This window comes from Kogia breviceps, chromosome 1 (assembly GCF_026419965.1).
Source record: "Kogia breviceps isolate mKogBre1 chromosome 1, mKogBre1 haplotype 1, whole genome shotgun sequence".
In the NCBI taxonomy this organism is placed as follows: Eukaryota; Metazoa; Chordata; class Mammalia; order Artiodactyla; family Physeteridae; genus Kogia; species Kogia breviceps.
In genome coordinates, this window is record NC_081310.1 from 32,314,291 (window position 1) to 32,332,887 (window position 18,597).

At 53.1% G+C, this 18,597-nt stretch overlaps 1 protein-coding gene across 7 annotated transcripts in view; it reads right to left on the reverse strand.

Annotated features, from left to right (window-relative positions):
* Window positions 1-18,597, reverse strand: part of GPR161 (G protein-coupled receptor 161) — a 62,927-nt gene that overhangs the window by 6,913 nt on the left and 37,417 nt on the right. For 5 of the 7 annotated variants that reach the window (XM_059073375.2, XM_059073382.2, XM_067030274.1 and 2 more), the window contains 4 exons: window positions 12,418-13,142; window positions 6,644-6,748; window positions 3,409-3,525; window positions 55-1,509 (listed from right to left, as the gene is read on the reverse strand). In XM_059073375.2, coding sequence (XP_058929358.1) covers window positions 1,244-1,509; window positions 3,409-3,525; window positions 6,644-6,748; window positions 12,418-13,142 — 1,213 coding nt within the window. In that variant the 3' untranslated portion in view covers window positions 55-1,243. Of the gene's footprint in view, window positions 1-54; window positions 1,510-3,408; window positions 3,526-6,643; window positions 6,749-12,417; window positions 13,143-18,597 lie in introns of those variants that run through there. The other 2 variants (XR_010839888.1, XR_010839887.1) reach the window with 1 other exon arrangement.

Sequence of the window (18,597 nt, forward strand, 5' to 3'; positions counted from 1 at the left end):
TTGCGGTGCTTCACATGCCCATTAGAAGCCACACTCAAAAGCTGTGCAAATGTTGGTCCATGGGTCACTTCTTTTTTTTTTTTTTTTTTCGAACTTACAAATTCAGAGAACATCAAAGATCAGAGTTAGAAATTATCCTGGCTACCATTCAATCCAACTCCTCACTCCCTTATCTTATTTTCCAGATGGCCTAGAGGTGACACGGAGTCCCAGTGACATGAGGAAGGTACAGCAGAGCCGGGCCGGCACACAGGTTGCTGACGCCAGGTCCAGCGTTTGTTCAAGTCTGTCTTGTCTTACACTGCTCAGGGCGGGGCAACAGTAGCTGCTGCCTACGGGAGTGTTCCCTGGAGGCCAGCTAATCGAAACAGTCCATCAAACATCACAAGCAGAATCTATTCCATGAGGTTTTCCTATGCGAAGGGGATTCCCTCCAACGATAACAGTATCTCTAGTTCCCAGCAGCGCTTGGCCCCGTGGCCCGTTCAGGCTCAGTAAGATCATGGTTTTATCCTAACCAAACGGATGTTTTTGGGTTTTTTTTTTTAATTCTAGAAATGAAACATCTGGTATCTGCTCCTTCCTCCTGTGTCTTTTACAGTGGTTTCTCCCTTCTTATGAAATAGCAAAGACTCAGTCACTAGGGAGGCGGCCCCGTCCTCAGCCACAGCAGCCCCAGGCCTGTTGCGTCGGGCCCAGCGGCCCGTAAGCTGTCCCTACTAGCACCAGCAGGTGGCGCCACCAGAGGTGAGGTCATAACCAGGACCCCAGGGCGCAGCACCTGGATCTGGGGAGCAAGGCTCCTGGGCTCTCCTCTGGGGACCATTTAGTGTAAAACTGACGGCCCCGCAGGGTCCACATCAACCACGCAGAAGAAGCGCCATCCTCCAAAGGGCACTAGGAAGGGCTTGCCTCCTGAGGCCTCTGGGACAGTGTGTGGCTGGACCCCCAGGGCACAGCTTGTGCAGAGGAGGAAGTGACCCACGCTGCGGTTGCCTTCTAAGCCGTGCTCTCTAGTTCCCCTCTACGGCCCACCTCCCACAAAGTCTCAGCCACACCTCCGTCGGCTTTGTTTCGTGCTCTAGATGCCTCTGGTCCCATCGCTGGGACCTCAAGGAAGCCCACGTGTGGTCTCACAGAGACACGGTAGTCACTTACGGACATTGTTTTCAGTGTTTTTTCTGATGGCTGCACCCCAGCGTTGCTCCCGGGCCCCGGCACAGATGGTAACGGGCATCCACCCTCACGTCTGCTCCGCAGCTAGAACGTTCCCCTCTTCGATGCTCTGCAGCTGCAGCCTCTGACTCGCAAGAGTTCTGCTGCCTCGGTGGCTCCCAAAGCCAACCCCGGGGACGGTCCGTGCTGCAAGCAAGACCCCAGGCAAAGCCTCCTCCCCAAATAAGTTGACTTTGGCTTCAGCCTCTATGGCTTTGGCCAAGCTGGCTGCGTAACTGTCCAAGGACTTGTGCACTTCGGCTTTCACGTGAAGAATAGGGTTCTTGGCAGCTTCTGAGAGAGAAGGCAGAAAAAGGTTATTAGCGAGGGACCAGGACCATGGCTGTCCCGGGATAGGCCTGCTCTTGCTTCACTGCCCCTGGGAGGGGAAGCAAACTGAGGTTAAGGGTGTGGGTTCTGGAGTAACAGTCCGTAAGGTGACAATCCTTGACTCCCCTACTTACTATCTGGGAAATCTTAGAAGTAAGTTAATCTAATGTCAGTTACCTCATCTGTAAAGAGAAGATCATGGCACATCCCTTACGTCATCGGGTTCCCATGATAATTAGACGGCTCTTCCTAAGGTGCTTTAGCCAAGGTCTGGCTCATAGAAAAGGCTTGATAAATACTTTCTATTAAGGACGTTCAAATTTTTACATCTTTGAAAGAGTTCTCTGGTCGGCTCTAAACTTCCACACACCTGCATGTGGTCTCCGTCCTCTCCACCCTCACTCAGAGATTCCCCAAAGCCATCGAGAACCTCAGGACTGGAAGGATGTTAAAGGTTCGGGTGCCCCTTCCCCCAGGATTAGGACTCCTGACACCTAAAGTGCACTGGAGGGAGGGAGGGAGGGGCCCTTCAATTTCACATCCATGGCCTTATGACTATTAACCTCACTGCCTGTTTCTCTCCTGACATTTTGGGAGGAACGACGGATTCCCTAGACCTCACGTTGTCTGGAGTAGGCAACTTCCACCCCACGCTGCAGGAGGGAAAGAGGGGAGGACCTCTGCCCTGCCACTCACTCCCGGGAGGACTGATATGGTCTTACACACGTGCCTGCTCCCTGCCCTCCCCTGTGCAGAGAAGGCACCTTTGGAACTGCCATCCCCCAACATGTAGGCTGGATGGGGCAGGCTTGGCCCTATGCGGGCTGGGTGGATTGCGGAGGGCTTCAATCCATTTTTTTTAACACGGGAGTAACATATTATAAAGCCCATGAAGGTGCTAATCCAAGCTCTGTTCTTGAATCCACTTTGCCTGTAAAGCAGACGAGTTGATATCTGCCTCCTTGACGTCATGACCACGCCCCCCCCATTCATCTGGAATCAGGGAGGGGGTGGTAGAAGAGATAGGACAAATGATGAACCTAAAACTCTGACCCGGCCCATATTCACTTTAGTACTCAGCATTTCTGAAGAATTTATATCTTAAAGTCCCCGGACTCTTCCACCACATCCACATCCGGCCGTGTCAGTGCCTGTCCTCACCACTGGGTGGGATTCAGAAGAAAAGACATTTTTCCATCTGTGGGCAGCCTGGATGGCTCCTTTGTCCCTCTTCTAATCAGCCTATCTGGATGGGAAACTAGACCCCAAGTTCCAGAGGCACCAAGAGTGCTGAGGGTTGAATTCAGAACAACTGGAGCAGAAAAACGCAGGGACTGGATCATAGCAGAACTCATTTCTCTCACACGACCCCAGCGCCCCCATCAGCTTCAGAGGCAACAGGCCAATCAAGACGGCGGCCTCTGCCTCCGGTGAAGTCGGCGCACTCATTGGGCGATGACTTCCATTTTGCACATGAGGAAGCTGAGGCTCAAAGAGGGCAGGTTCAGATTCATAAGCACACATCATCCACAAAGGAAAGAAACTATGAAGGGCTCAGAAACTGTTGTATCCAGTCGGGCAACTTCCTGAGGGAGGAGGTGGGAAGTGTGTGTGTGTGTGTGTGTGTGTGTGTGTGTGTGTCTGTGTGTCTGTCTACGTAGGCTACTGCTTGCCCAGCCTTAGATGCTGCTTGCTCCAAGAGTTGGAAGCCTAAGGACTCAAGTGAGACTGGCAGGGTCAGGAGTGACATGGGGCTGGGCAAAAAAAAGGTGGGAGCCCTGGTGTGCTGGGGACGGGAGCAGGCTGCGCCAAGGAGCTCTCCTTTCCCCTGTTTCCCTGAAGCCATCAGTCACAGAAACCAACCTTTGATTTGTTCCACTTCATCTTCGAACGTCACTGAGCTCCTCCTCTTGGGTGGGCAAGTGTGGGAGGGAGGGATGTCATCAGACGTGAAGTCTTCGAGCAGCATGACATCCGTTCCTAAAACCAAGGGCAGATTGTGCGCCTACAGCAGGCAACAACCAAGTCTTTCTCGCCACCTTTCTCGCCCTCGCTCACACCCCTTGCATCCCTCTCTCCCCTTTCATTTATTCAAACCCACAATCAGCTGCAACCAGGTGCCCTGCAGCATCTGCCCTGGACACACGCTGTCTCTGGTCCCATTTCAGGGAGTTTGCAGCCAGCCACTGGGGCTGCTTCAGACACACCCAAAATCCAGCAGCGTCATCCAGGTGGACGGGTTACCTGCCGCAGCGAGCGGACTCGCAGTGATGAGTCTGCCAGCCCTGGAATGGGGAAGGGAAGTCCGGCGGAGCGGAGGAGGGGGCCCTGTTAAAGGGGCTTTGTGTTCAGAGTGATTCTTCTTACGGTTTGAACTTCTATCATTCTAGTTAAAGTATGCTGTGAATAAACATTTCAAACCCGAACATGTAAACTTCTTCGGGGGCCAAAAAGGGATTGAGAAATATGACCCCCCCAAAGTGGGGAAAAGGCAGAAAGGAAGGAAGTCCTATGAGAGGGAGCTGGGCAGGCGGACAGGCCGGGGCGGGGCGGGGGGGCTCCAGGGTGGGGAAGGGCAGGAGGGCTGAGAAGGACCCGGACCCCACACCCCCGGGACCAGTCTTGTTCTGTCTTAGCCTCCAGCTCTCAGTCCTTCAAGGCCTCGGTGCTCAGGAAATTAGGAAGAAAGGGGAGCTGGGAGCTCCTCACATGGTTTTGCAGAACAACCTGAAAAGGCGTGTTCCTCTAGCGGGCTTCCACATGGTGGTCAAGCACACAGCTTCCCAAATCGGACAGATCTGGGATCACAGGCAGCATGTTTAGTCCCTCAGCATCCTTCCATGTCTACAAAAAAACGGGGATCGGAGTTCTCTCCACCTCATGGAGTTGTTGGGAGGACTTTGAGTGGAGACGTGTGAAGATGTGACACATTGCCTGGCGCACAACAGGTGCCTCATCAATGGAAGTCGTCACTTGTGAGGACACGGCGAATAAACAGCGGGGCTGAAGCTCACACTCCGGTCTGTGTGACCCCCAAAGCCCATGTTCTTTCTTCTGCCTACAACAGGGGTCCCCAACCCCCGGGCAGCAGATCGGTACCGGGCTGCGGCCTGTTAGGAACCGGGCCGGGCAGCAGGAGGTGAGCGGCGGGCGCGCGAGCAAAGCTTCACCTGCGGCTCCCCCGTCGCTGGCATCACTGCCTGAACCACGCCCTCCCCCGTCCGGGGAAAAATTGTCTTCCGCGAAACCGGTCCCTGGTGCCCAAAAGGTTGGGGACCGCTGGCCTACGACACTGTCCCCTTACTCCTCTTTGCCTGGTCACCTCCTATTCACTCTTGAGGTTTTAACATCACTTTCTCAGAGAAGCTTTTCTAACACCGCCCTCCTCCCCCCCGACAAGTTCTCCGCAACAGGGGGCACATACAACTCCGTTACGTGTCCTCATGGCACTTGGCTTCCCCTTCCATAGCTCTCATCACCCTTATAACCCTTATTAAAAGCAGAATTATTGGGCTTCCCTGGTGGCGCAGTGGTTGAGAATCCGCCTGCCGATGCAGGAGACACGGGTTCGTGCCCCGGTCCGGGAAGATCCCACATGCCGCGGAGCAACTAAGCCCGTGAGCCATGGCCGCTAGGCCTGCGTGTCCGGAGCCTGTGCTCCGCAACGGGAGAGGCCACAACAGTGAGAGGCCCGCATACCGCAAAAAAAAAACAGAAACAAAAACAAAAAGCAGAATTATTGAGGTATAATTCGCATCCCACACAATTCACCCATTTAAAGCACATGGGATGGCCATCTTTCCCGCTAGACGGAAAGCCCCAATGAGGGCAGTTTACCACTACGTCTCCAGAACCTAGCACAGTGCCTGCTCAAAGCAAGGGCTTGGCAAGTAAATATCTGTTAAATGAATGCATGTCACTCTGCCTCTGGATTCCGGCTGGTTGTCTGAGAAGAGGGAGAGAGCCTGAGGAGAGACAGAGACCCTCCTGTCCTTCAAGTCACAGGAGGGGCTCGGGCCTACAAGGGAGGGTGTTACCAGTGGTTCTATCCTCCGGGCTGCCAGTGGGAGAACATCCTCAGGGAATGTTCTGCCTGCGGGGAAATGCTCCACGACAGGAGGCCTGGTCTGGGTCCCTGCCCACGGCCTGTCCCCCCAGAATTCCGTGACACAGGCTCAGGCCAAGAAACACAGGTCAGGGCGGAGAGGAGTTTTCCAAAGGTCCCGGGAGGGGAGATGGAGGGGCAGGGAGGGAAATGCCCACAGACAGCCTGCCGTCGAGGTCCAGGATTTAGCACCCTCCCTTCACGCCCAGAACATGGACAGACGGCAGCCCCGGGACGGGGTGCTTCGTCAGCTCCATGAATGACCGACGTAGGGACACCGACGGCCTCCGCCCGCGAGCCTCTCATCCGGTCATGAGCTGGCAAGCACGGGGTGTGGCATTTGGGTCTCCAGAGCAGCCAGCAGCAGACTCTGGCATCACAGAGCCTGCCGCTGGGGGGAGGAGTCCTGGGCCTGCGCCATCCCCTGGGCAGCAGCTACAGGGAGGGTCTGGAGAATGCTGGTGGAGACGTGTTTCTCTGGGGAGACCAACTTCCCCATAGGCAGGTCGCAGGGCATCTCATGATGGTGACAAGGTATCCGACCTGGTCGAAACTGCCCTTGATAGAGGGACAGCTGCCCCAGCTCACAAATGGAGAAACTCGAAGGTTTAGCAAGAGACTGAGCAGCTTGTGTGAGATAACACAGCTCTTAAAAGTCAATTCGAGACTGAAAACCAGGCAGGTTGACTCTGGAGCCTGCACCGGACGATGGTTATGATAATTCGAGTAACAACTGACAATCATTTAGCATTTTAACTTTCCAAAGGCTTGCACTTAATTTGAATCTCACAACAACCCTGCATGGCGGGGAGAACAGGAGCCGAGATCCCCCACCGTAGAGAGGAGGAAACGGGGGCACAGAGATGCCGAAGAGCCGTGACTGGAGACCCAGACCCTTGAGTCTCGCCCGTCCACACCCTGGGAGACATCTCCCTCTCCCCACTGGCCCCCACCCGGCAGGCACTGGGGAAACGCGACAGGTGAGGGGCTTACCTGAGTCCTGAGAGCAGCTGAAGCCGGTGTCCCCCGTGCTGCTGCTGTTCCCCAGGGGCTGCCCGCCTGCCATGAGTGCCGTGAGGTGTGGGGAGAGGCCCAGGTCTGCAAGGCAAGGTCGGCACCGACTGCACAACCCGCGGCCCGCCCAGTCCCCAGGGGCCTCGCCCCCGCTCCCGTCCGCCCTGTCCTCCTTGCAAAGCGTGCTCTCCACGCACTGAGGACACGAAGCTCTTGGCTGCCCTTCCTTCACTTCGCCCCTTGTTCCTATCCCGGGGAGTCTGTGACAGGATTCACTGGGTCCCCCCCAGAGGGGAAGCACTCGTGAAAAACGTCAAACGCCAACGAGGCAGGTGGGAGAGAAAAACGAGGTGAACAGTCCTGGGAGAAGATCTTCCAGTTCAACACGGGTGCGTGTTGAACTCCCGAGATCCTACCTGAATACCAGAAGGGATGTTTTTTGAAGAGGCCGAAACCCCCAAATGAACAGGATGTTTGTAAGCTGGAAGGTGGCAAGTGGGCAGTGAAACTAGCCCAGGAAAGAGCTGACTGAGGCTGGCAGAGGGGGAGGCCTGGAAGGAGGGCCCCAGAAGCTCAGGAACTGGAGGCCCGGAGTCTCTGCAGGCAGGTGGGGCTTGATGGAAAGTCTCTACAGGAAGCAGTGGGTCCCCTCCACTGCTGTTCCCAGTTCCGGGTCCAGGCTCCTTCCTGCTCCCCGTGTTGGCAGGAGAGTGGACAGAGTGAACTGGGGGGCTGTGGCCTTAGTGACACCAGGCACATGGCAACATGGCAAAAACCTAGGGAACAATGAGAGGCTACATAGTTACCAGTGGGAGCCCCGCCCCACTGCCTCACCTAACCTGGGCAGGAGACCAGAGACCCCGTCCCCAGGGAGATCCAGCCAGCCGGAGAGAAAAGCCCCGCAGATCCCAAGAGCTGGGCGCCCCGTGAGACGGCCCAGTCCCACCACCGCCCAGGGCTTCTTACTACCCATGAGGGACAGCGGAGATCACCAGATACTTAAGGAAAGGCACCAGCAGAGATGGGAAAAAAAGTAAGGGAGGAAGGAAAGAAGGGAGAAGAAAGGATGTCTCAGGAGACAATGCAGGGAGCTTAAGAAAACAAACAGAATTCTAATTGGGTGTCCTTAGAAAACTGAGAAAATAATGAATCCATGAACAAAAGAACTGGAGGCCATAAAGACCATGGGGTTAACAAAAAAGGCACTCTTAGCAACTAAAAAAAAAAGCACAGAAAACTCAAACTCCTCTGATCTCACGAGGAAGATCTACCTACCTGCCACGAAGGACCTGCCACGGAGGACCACCAGCGTTCCCCCCCGCCCCCAGCAAACCTACAGACAGGAGACACCTCCACCCTGTACCTTCATCCTAATTCTTCTGAAGGGACAAAGCGACATGACACACATGCTCTCCTTTCTCCTTCAGAGCCACGGAGGAAATGATGGGGGCTGAACCCGTGCAGTCAGAGCACGCTGCTCTCAGAAGCTCCCTGTCATGACCTGTGGGGAGAGCACTTTTGCAAGGAGCCCTTCCCCTCTCCGGCGGGTTGGTGTGGAGGTCTGGGGCCAGAGAAGAGTCCAAACATGATCACCCGCCTCCAGGGTCTTGGCCTCAGAATATGACTATGTCTCAGCGGGAAGCCCGGCTTGCGGAGGGGGTGGGCCGCTGGGGGAACATCCACTGCCAGCTGGGATGGCTGAGGCCACAGTGGGTTCTGGACACCACCTCTGAGGCTGCAGTGAAAGCCAGGCACAAGTCCTGGTCTTTACCAGTGGGAGAAATCTTTGGAGCCAGACCAGTGCGGCTCGGCTAAGAGATGTGGAAATGGCAGCCGGGCAGCAACTCTCTATTCTGTGTTTATCCAGCATTTTACCACTGGAGAGTTGACTCAGTTACCCTGAGTTTTTTCACATGAAACAACCACACATCCACTGGGCTGGGCCCAATCCAACCTTTTTCACAATTTTTTTTTTTTTTTTTTTTAAAGAAAGAAAGAAAAAGGCACAAAACCATATAGGCACGAGGGATCAGACCAGAAGCCTGGAGTGGCCAGAAGAGCCATGAGTGCCTTTGAGAGTGCAATTCTGGGGTGACACTGTCACTTTGAAGTAACCAGAAGACCTCTAGGTGGCACCAGGAAGGGAACTTGGTAAAGCAAGGCAGGAAATTTCAAAGGCCCCAGGGTCTCCTTCCTTCCCTCCAGCCCAGACCTCACAAGGGCCCTGAGGTGGGGCATTTCCTCTGAGCAAATGGGAATCAGAGTTCTTCTCTGCAGAAGATAGCTGGAAAGGCTCTATTCCCAGTTCCAGGAGCTTCGAGCATCACACAAGTGCAGCATTTGGAGAGGCTGCCCTCCCACCATGCCCAGGCCTTCCTCGAAGCACGGGTTGGGCTGACGTCTGAGCTGTCCACCCCAACTGGGTGGGCAAGTGGCAGAGTTGCTGGAGAAGCCTGTGGCGCTTTCTCCTGAAGGCCCCTTCTTTGCTCCGATCACCCGTAGCCACCTGTCAGCTGTGGATTTGTAGTCTGGCCTCCCAAGGCCAAACGTAAGCATTTAGCTCACCTTTCAGCTCTAGAATCAGTGTCCACTCCAGGGTTGACCTACCCACCATGAAGTGGCCCTGCCTGGCAAACCCCAGGGAGGCCAGAGATCTCAATTCCTAGGGGAGCCCCATGGCAATCTGCTAATGAGACCTCACAAGCAGAACGTATTGTGGTGGCCTGGTGACAGCTGGCACCAAGGAAAACCTAAGCTGCTGCACTTCTTCAGTTTGGAGCTAATAGAATGAGGAAACCGAAATCCATGGATTATGGCTGAAATCTATGTACGAAATAAACATGACTGCCTGTGTAAAGCTCCTGGCATCCCGGAGTCAGTAGGAAAGCTCCAGGTGTTTGCGGAACGCCACTTCACTGCACCTGTGCTCACAAGGACTGTCAGGAAAGTTTACAATTCCATGTACTGGATCCTCTGGTGAAAACTCTGCAGAAGCCTATGCAAACGGAGAGGAACAAAACAGAGACAGGGCCTCCGAGCCTTTTCTTGCTGGCTTTGGAACAAATCTCACCATCCTTCTTACCAGGGATGCGAGGTGGAGGTCAGAGTTCTCCCTCCGGACTAGAAAGGCTGTGGGTATTCCTGGCATGTGCGCACCTCCCGAAGTCAGGACATCCCGGGAAGAGACGGCAGGGATGCCCCCAGCTCCCATTCAAGGGGAAGGCCAGCGACTCAGAACCCATCATCCCACATGCTCTTCAGCCCGAACACAGCCCACAAGACCACCTTTCCCTCAGTGAGGAGACTGCCCACTGCCTTGGACTTGCCAACCCAACCACAGCTGGTGTTTTCCGCCTGCTCTCACAGCCTCACAAACTCCTCCAGGATAATCTCAAGTGGCTTGCATGGAAAATCTTGGCCCCCAAAGCAGATGTTTCTTTCTGTTCTATCTACCCTCTCCTCCTCCATTCTCCTTCCTCATTTTTTCCCCTTCCTCATTCTTAATTTCATTGGAATCGAAAACATTTAATTTTTTTTTAATTTTTTGCCTAGAAGGTAAGTGATTTTACAAAACCTGAACAAATGAGTTAATCAGTGAAATGAAGCCAAACCCTGAATGTACTCCTCCTGGCTCACAAGTCACACTTGGCATCATGGTCTTGCCAGTGGCAGGGGGTGGGCACTTCAGGAATTAAAATACTGGGGTCCTGAAAGATTTTTTTCTCCTATGGTCAAAAAGTCCCAGAATTCCTTCCTTTCTCAAGAAGGAACACTCCATCAGTCCCTGAGATAAATCAGTGACATTGGTTTGTTTAATTGCCACATGGAAAAGACTCCTATCGTCACTACCACTGAATATTCATGATAATTAAGAGTTGTTATTTCTTTCCACTCTCTTGAGAGGGTGGGTGGAAGACCTGTTTTCTGAGGAGGAAAGATTATCTCGAGCAGCGTGAGTTGTCCAAAGTCATCTGGCAAGAGACTAGACCTGCAGTCTGAACCGGCGCTTTCCTTGAATATGATCTGGTAAGTGCCCTCAGAGTGTCTCTTCCGACAGCCTGTCCAGATGACAGTCTCCCTCAAACAGCAGTCATAACTGCAGAGGCAAGATCCATCAGTGCTACACACAATGGGAACCTCAAAATATCTCCTATGTTGTACTTATTAATGACAATGGAAAAAACAGTGAATTTACAGCGGGGAAACCTGGCAGACGCCACCTTAACTGTAGGGATTGAAAATACTCTCCACCAAATTCATACACTGAAGCCCTAGGCCTCAATCTGATGGTATTCAGAGGTGGGTCCTTGGGAAGGTACTGAGGTTTAGAAGAGAGAGGTCATGAGGGTGGAGTGCTTATAAGAAGAGACCGGAGACCTTGCTCTCTCCTGTCCCTCTCCCCAGCCCTCCGCCATGGGAGGACACAGCAAAAGGACAGCCTGGAAGGGGGTCTTCACCAGAACCCAACCATGTTGCCACCCTGACCTCAGACTTCCAGCCTCCCAAACTGTGAAAAAATGAATGTCTGTGGTTTAAGCCATGCAGTCTACGGTAGTTTGTTGTAGCAGCCCAAGCTAAATAAGACATCAACCGAGAGATCAGGGTAAAAACTAGCTAGTAAAGAAGACCTACTGACATATGTGCCCCTGGCATGCTCATTAGGAAGAACACATCACCCGCCCAGCCTTGCCTGCCAAAAAGGTATTACCTCATTGTGACCCTGAGAACACATGAGCTACATGCAAATTGAGGAGCCTTCCACAAATTCCCCGATCAGGACTCTACAAAAAGTTGTCAAGTCACGGAAGACAAGGGAAAAAAAAGACTTGTCAAAGACTGAAGAAGACAAAGGAGATGTGACAACTGAATACAACGGGGGATCCCGAACTGGATCCTGGAACAGAAAAAGGACATCAATTGGAAAATGGGTGAAATCTGAGTCAAGTCTGTAGTCGTTAATAGCACTGCACCCTGGCAATGTCTTAGGTTTGATAGCTGTGCTACGGTTAGGCAAGATGTTAGCACTAGGAGAAACTGGGTGGGTGGGTATTCTCTGTACTGTTTTCCCAACTCTTCACTGAGTCTAAAATGATCTCAAAAGAAAAAGGTTTAAAAAAAAAAAAATCTATCCCCAACTAGAGTAATTCCTCTGGGTCTCATCAAAGGGGATGGGATCATGTCCAGAAACTGTTAGCTCTGAAATCAGTTATCGGATGGAGGAGCAGCTTTACACGTACCAGATAGAGACATTTCAATGAGAGAGTGGAGGTCCGCCATCAACACATCCTGAATTATTAGGAACAATACGAGGAAACCACTGACCTGTGAGGAAAGGCCCAAGACGGAGTATGTTCAGGAGAAGCAGCTGAGGAGGGGAGGAAGTGCTTTAAAGAGGACCCTGCCTTCAAGGAACACTGAAAGGTGAAGGTAACCTGGTCCAATGCTTGGGTTCTTTTTTCTCTAGATAGATCTATCAATATACTCTGCAGGCCAGCGGGCCATGGCTGTGGCCACAGAACACGGATTTCTGAACGCTGGTGTACCCTGCCTTGAACTGCCGAGCTCAGGAAATCTGCTTGGGAATCACAGTGGACACTCTGGGATGTTCCTTCCCCAAAGGAAACCTGTGTTTTAAGCCCGGAAGCGGCAGTCAGTCTGAGACCTCGCCCATCAACCTGCCCGAACACCTGCAGGACCACAGGCTACACCCGCCTGAGGGTGGGCATCCCTTCCCTGACAAGCCCCCAAGTTACCTGTGATCCTGTTGGAAATGCTGAAGAGCCTGGAAGTCCTCTGCCGCTGCACAAACGGTTCCCGGTAATACCGGTCCCCAAAGCACATGCCCAGTAGCTCCTTGCGAACCGTCTTGTTCCAGAGTCCGTAGATCAGGGGGTGGCAGATGGCACTGGTAAAGGACAGCCAAGTGGCCCAGGTCTCCAGGGTTGGGGAGACATAGTTCTGCCCCCAGAGGGCCTCAGAGGTGATCACAACCATGTAGGGGCCCCAAGTGACCATGAAGGCACCAATGACCACCAGGATGGTGATGAGCGCTTTGCACTGGTTGGCCGAATAGACCACGCCCTGAAAGGCGTTCTTCCTACTGCCCGAGGAAGAGGTGGAGGTGCTGGAGTTCTTCCTGCCGTTCCTGTGCGCGTCCTCCTCCACAAGGACCACGGTGCCACAGTGCACCTTGCGTGCCTTGACCCTGGCCACGCGGAAGATGAAGCCATAGCACACCAGCATGACCAGGAAGGGGAACAGGGCACACCAGATCTGCCAGAAGGCGGTATAGCTAGGTTCCCGGTGCCACGCGGCCACGCACATCCACTTGAACTCGTCAAACTCCACCGACGACCAACCAAATAGAGGTGGCAGGCAGCCGATGAGGGAGTGAAGCCAGATGTAGGCAAGCGCCACCACGGCTCGGTTGCCTGTGATCTTCATGGGGTACACCATGGGGTACAGGACAGCATAGTAGCTAGAAAAAGAATGGAGGCAGGTGAGGGAGAGGAGTAAAGATAGAGAAGACACACCAGGAGGGGCACCCACTGCTTTCCTAGGTAGCGAGCTCTGTTGGATTCCTCTCATTCAACACTGCCATGGGGTGAATGCTTCTAAAAGCAGCACCTTCTCTCAGCCCTCCCCGGACAAGTCACAGACTGGCCATGTCACACAGCTCCGTGGAACTCTTCATCGGAGAACGGCTGGACACCAGGGAGAACACAGAGCTCAGGCGGCCCTGTTTCCAGAGCCCACTCATATTTGGGGCTGTGGCTAGCCCTCAGGCATCTACAGGAGTTCTAAGGGCTCATGCATCAAGCCAGATCACTTCTGTGTTTCTGACAGTAATCCTTTTAGATCTGTTTCCAGAGGGTCCTCAGAAACCAGAAGAACATCTAAGGATTATGGGGTACATTCATTCAGTGAACGTTCACTGAAGGCCTGCCACATGCCAAGCACTGTGCTATGCACCGGAAAGACAGGTAAAAAGATGAAGGGGGAGACAGACACATAAGCAGAATAGGAGGCTCTGGAGCAGAAAGGGCTACATTTAATCCTCACAAGAAGTCCTTAGAGTGACTGGCATTATCATTATCCTCATCTTAACAGCAGAGAAAGGATAAATAATCTTCCCTAGATAAGGAAGGGGAAGAAACAAGATAAAAACCCAGGCAACCTGACTCTACAGTCCCCAGAGCACCTGCCGGCAATTCCCTGCAAACCATCTTGTTCCCGAGTCCACAGACCAGGGGTGGTTCCTAACCCCTGAGCTCTGTGAAGAAGGAGAGAGGCCTGGAGAGCTACTGATTCATACTGTCGGGGCCTCGGATCCAGACTGCAGGGTCAGGGCAGACTTCCTGGACCAGATGCCACACAAACTCAGGTCTTAAAAGATCAGAGGAACAGGGGCTTCCCTGGTGGCGCAGTGGTTGAGAATCCGCCTGCCGATGCAGGAGACACGGGTTCGTGCCCCGGTCCGGGAAGATCCCACATGCCGCGGAGCAACTAAGCCCGTGAGCCACGGCCGCTAGGCCTGCGCGTCCGGAGCCTGTGCTCCGCAACGGGAGAGGCCACAACAGTGAGAGGCCCGCATACCGCAAAAAAAAAAAAAAAAAAAGATCAGAGGAACAGCTGAGGCAAAAGGCCAGCCTTGGCGAGACGCCAAGGAAGAACACAGAGCTCAGGCAGCCCTCAGGAGATGTACCTGAGCACCGGCTCAATGAGGAAGCTGCCTGTAGCTAAACCAGGCAGGTGCGGGGTGATGGTGCGCGGGGAGAAAAGGAGCCGGGGGGGGGCCGGGACATGCCGAGCCTTGCCAGCCGGCTGAGCTCTGACCCTTTAACTGGAGGGGTGGGAGGATTTAGACCATGGGGTTGAAAGTAAACCACCAGCCTCCCCAACCAGACATTTTATCCAAAGGAAATGTTCTTTGATGATGGGGCTTCTGCCGGAGGGCAACGTGTGGCGGGACAGGGGTGACCACACTGAGGCTGCCTGCTACAGGCGGGACCTTAGGACATGACTATGGCTGTGAGCCTCACACACCACCTGTGAAGCCACCTGCTCCACCAGGACCTTCCTGAGTCACCCCTGGGCACTAGAGCTCAGGGACAGGGGCCATGGCCTGAATTACCACGTGCTGCCTGGGGCAGACTCTCACGGAGGGGCCCCTGTAGGAAGGGCCTTCCAAATCAGAGGCAAGACGGGGACTGCTGGGCTCAAGCCTCGAGGCCCCACCAAGGTCTAGACTGGAAGGAATGTTTCTGAGCATGGAGCCTGATGAGAGGAAACCACTGTGATTATGGTATGGATTACAGAACCCCTGCACAGAGCCTGGGGTAAAGCAAATCCTGTCGTATGCTGACATCTGGGTTCGCATTTTGCAAAGGCCGTGCAGCCCCGTGAAAGAAGCATGCCTTTGGAGTTGGCGATCCCTGGGTTCCGATGGTGACTCTGCTGTCCACTAGCTGTGTGACCTTGGGCAGCTGATCTAACCTCTCACAGCTTCAGTTCCTTTACAAGGAAGATGGGAATCACAGAACTTCTGGCATAGATCTGCTCCAAGGACAGAATGGGCTAGAGTTGGGGGAAAGGGCTGGACGGGGCCTCCCTTTAGATGGCAGCGGGGACAGCTGGGACATTGTGCACTGACCTTTCCCCCTTCCTTCCTGAAGACAGAACCCCCATCTTGCTCCTGCAAAACTACTGTGACCACAGGGGACACTGCGCCCTTCTAAGCACCAGGGGATGAATCAGGCCATGCTGGTGGTATCCCCTCCCTTGCCAAGTGGCCAGCTGAGGCACTAACCTGTGTGACATCATCTGGCAAATGAAATGTGAGGGGAGTTTGCTGGGGTGGGATTGGGGGCACTTCCAGGAAGGTTTTCTTCACTTTTAAAAAGGAACAAGGTGGATATTTCTACTTTCCTCTGCCCATTTAAAACTCGTGTAGGCCCTCTGACCTCAGGCAACACTTCAGGGGTGAGTGTACAGGTAGGTGTGGGAGGCCAGGCCTGGAGAATATCAGCTGTCCCCGGCTCCTCTCACCAGCTACGTTCAACCAGTCATCAAAATCATCATGAGGAATCAGCTGTCCTCTGCAACATAGCCTTCTGGCTACTCTTAACACGGGTTAGTATTATTATTCAATGGCGAAACTTCTTCACTGTAACAAGTGGTATTTATATCACTCACTGTCTGAGGTTCTGGGTACCAGCAGTTCCTGTGGGATGTGAGTGATTTCTCCCAACTGAGTCCGGAGGCCCACTGGGACGCTCGGGCACATAGTTGGTGCTGGCTCCTGAGAGGTCAGTCTCCTACAATCAGACAAGCCCCCCAGAGGCCAGAGTGCTGCCTGTATATATCCACACCCTCCAGGGGTTGCATTGGTTTTACGGGTTTTTTTGGCTAAATGTATATACATTGCAATGCTCAAATCTACACCTTTATCAAGATATAAACATGCCAATATCTGTCCACAGAAAGAACTTTTTTAATGGGTTTCATAGATTTGAAACTTCATTTTTTAAACTTAAGCCTCATTTAGGCCTAGTTGCAGGTTCAAAGGAAAATATAGAACAATAGCAACTCCCTATTCCCTGCAGGTTAATATAGACCAAAATGGAGGGGTTTTCCTTTGTTTTCCGTACTCTTAGCTGCCTTCTGAAGCTCTCGATCTTTTCTCCAACAACTCATTTTTAGACACGCACCCAAGCACCACCCTCGGTCCCCAAAGAGCCTTTTGTGATGTCACATGTAACTTCAAAGTGGTAATGCCCGTAGGGGCTCCAATGCTTAGCTCTCCTGCCACGAGATCACCCACTTAGATAACGACCCCTGTTTTTAATAAGATGACTTCACTAAAAACATGAACAAAATCTACGCCAACTACAGCTACCTTGGAGTGAACACGTTAACTTAACGTTGAAAAATCTCCTGGCTGCTTTATAACTAACCATCCTATAGTGCTAGCTACTTTCATTTAAAATACTATTTTTAGAGCTGGAGTTTCATCCATGCTGGTGTGGAATGAAAACATTAGAAATGTCTTAACAGGACCTGAACCACTGGCAACTTCAAGGCTAAGCCAGAGGTGACCATGTTGGACTTATTCACAGTGAAAATCTTCCCAGGTCGAACGATGTTCCCCACCTGGACCTGTTTCCACAGCCGCTTTAGGACACTGACATCTCGATGGTGAATTTCACTCCAGCCAGCTATTCTTTTTATGCTCTGCCTTTGCTCTCTCTTCCCGGGGCTACAGGACGGACTATTTTGGCTCATCTGCCAACCAGTTTGACAGGTTTCTTTCGATAGCGTTCTTAACTGGGGCCATGTGGCAATGTCTGGAGACATTTTGGTTTGTCACAACTGGGAGGTGCTGCTGTCATTTAGTGAGTAGAGGCCAGGGATGCCACTCAACATCCTACACAGGGCAGCTCGTCACAACAAAGAATTAACCGGTTCAATAGGTCGATCGTGAGGGCGGAGAGAAGATGGCGGAAGATTAAGACGCGGAGATCACCTTCCTCCCCACAAATACATCAGAAATACATCTACACGTGGAACTGCTCCTATAGAACACCCACCGAAAGCTGGCAGAAGACCTCAGACCTCCCAAAAGGCAAGAAACACCCCACGTACCTGGGTAGGGCAAAAGAAAAAAGAATAAACAGAGACAAAAGAATAGGGACGGGACCTGTACCAGTGGGAGGGAGCTGTGAAGGAGGAGAGGTTTCCACACACTAGAAGCCCCTTCGCGGGTGGAGACTGCGGGTGGCGGAAGGGGGAGCTTCAGAGCCGCGGAGGAGAGCGCAGCAACAGGGTGCGGAGGGCAAAGCGGAGAGATTCCCGCAGAGGATCGGCGCCGACCAGCACTCACCAGCCCGAGAGGTTTGTCTGCTCACCTGCCAGGGCGGGTGGGGGCGGGGAGCTGAGCCTCGGGCTTCAGTCGGAAGCCGGGAGAGGACTGGGATTGGCTGCGTGAACACAGCCTGAAGGGGCTAGTGCACCACAGCTAGCCGGGAGGGAGTCCGGAAGAAGTATGGAGCTGCCGAAGAGGCAAGAGACCTTTTCTTCCCTCTTTGCGTCCTGGGGCGCAAGGAGAGGGGATTAAGCGCGCTGCGAAAATGAGCTCCAGAAATGCGCGCGAGCCACGGCTGTTGGCGCGGACACCAGAGACGGGCGTGGGACGCTAGGGCTGCTGCTGCCACCTCCAAGAACCCTGTGTGCGAGCACAGGTCACTCTCCACACCTCACCTCCCAGGGGCCTGTGTAGCCCGCCACTGCCGGTGTCCGGGATCCAGGGACAGCTTCCCCGGGAGAACGCACGGCGTGCCTCAGGCTGGTGCAGCGTCACGCCGGCCTCTGCCGCTGCGGGCTTGCCCCGCATCTGTGCCCCTCCCTCCCCTGGGCCTGAGTGAGCCAGAGCCCCCGAATCAGCTGCTCCTTTAACCCCGTCCTGTCTGAGCGAAGAAGAGACGCCCTCAGACGACCTACAAGCAGAAGCGGGGCCAAATCCAAAGCTGAACCTCAGGAGCTGTGCGAACAAAGAGGAGAGGGGGAGGTCTCTCCCAGCAGCCTCAGAAGCAGCAGACTAAAGCTCCACAATCAGCTTGAAGTGCCCTGCATCTGTGGAATACGTGAATAGACAGTGAATCATCCCAAGTTGAGGAGGTGGACTTTGGAAGCAAGATATATTATTATTTTCCCCTTTTTCTCTTTTTGTGAGTGTGTATGTGTGTGCTTCTGTGTGAGATTTTGTCTGTATAGCTTTGCTTTCACCATTTGTCCTAGGGTTCTGACTGACACTTTTTTTTTTTTAAATAAAATTTTTCTTCTTAATAATTATTTTTTATTTTAATAACTTTTATCCTACTTTATCTTTTTTCTTTCTTTCTTCCTTTCTTTCTTCCTCCCTTTCTTCCTCTCTT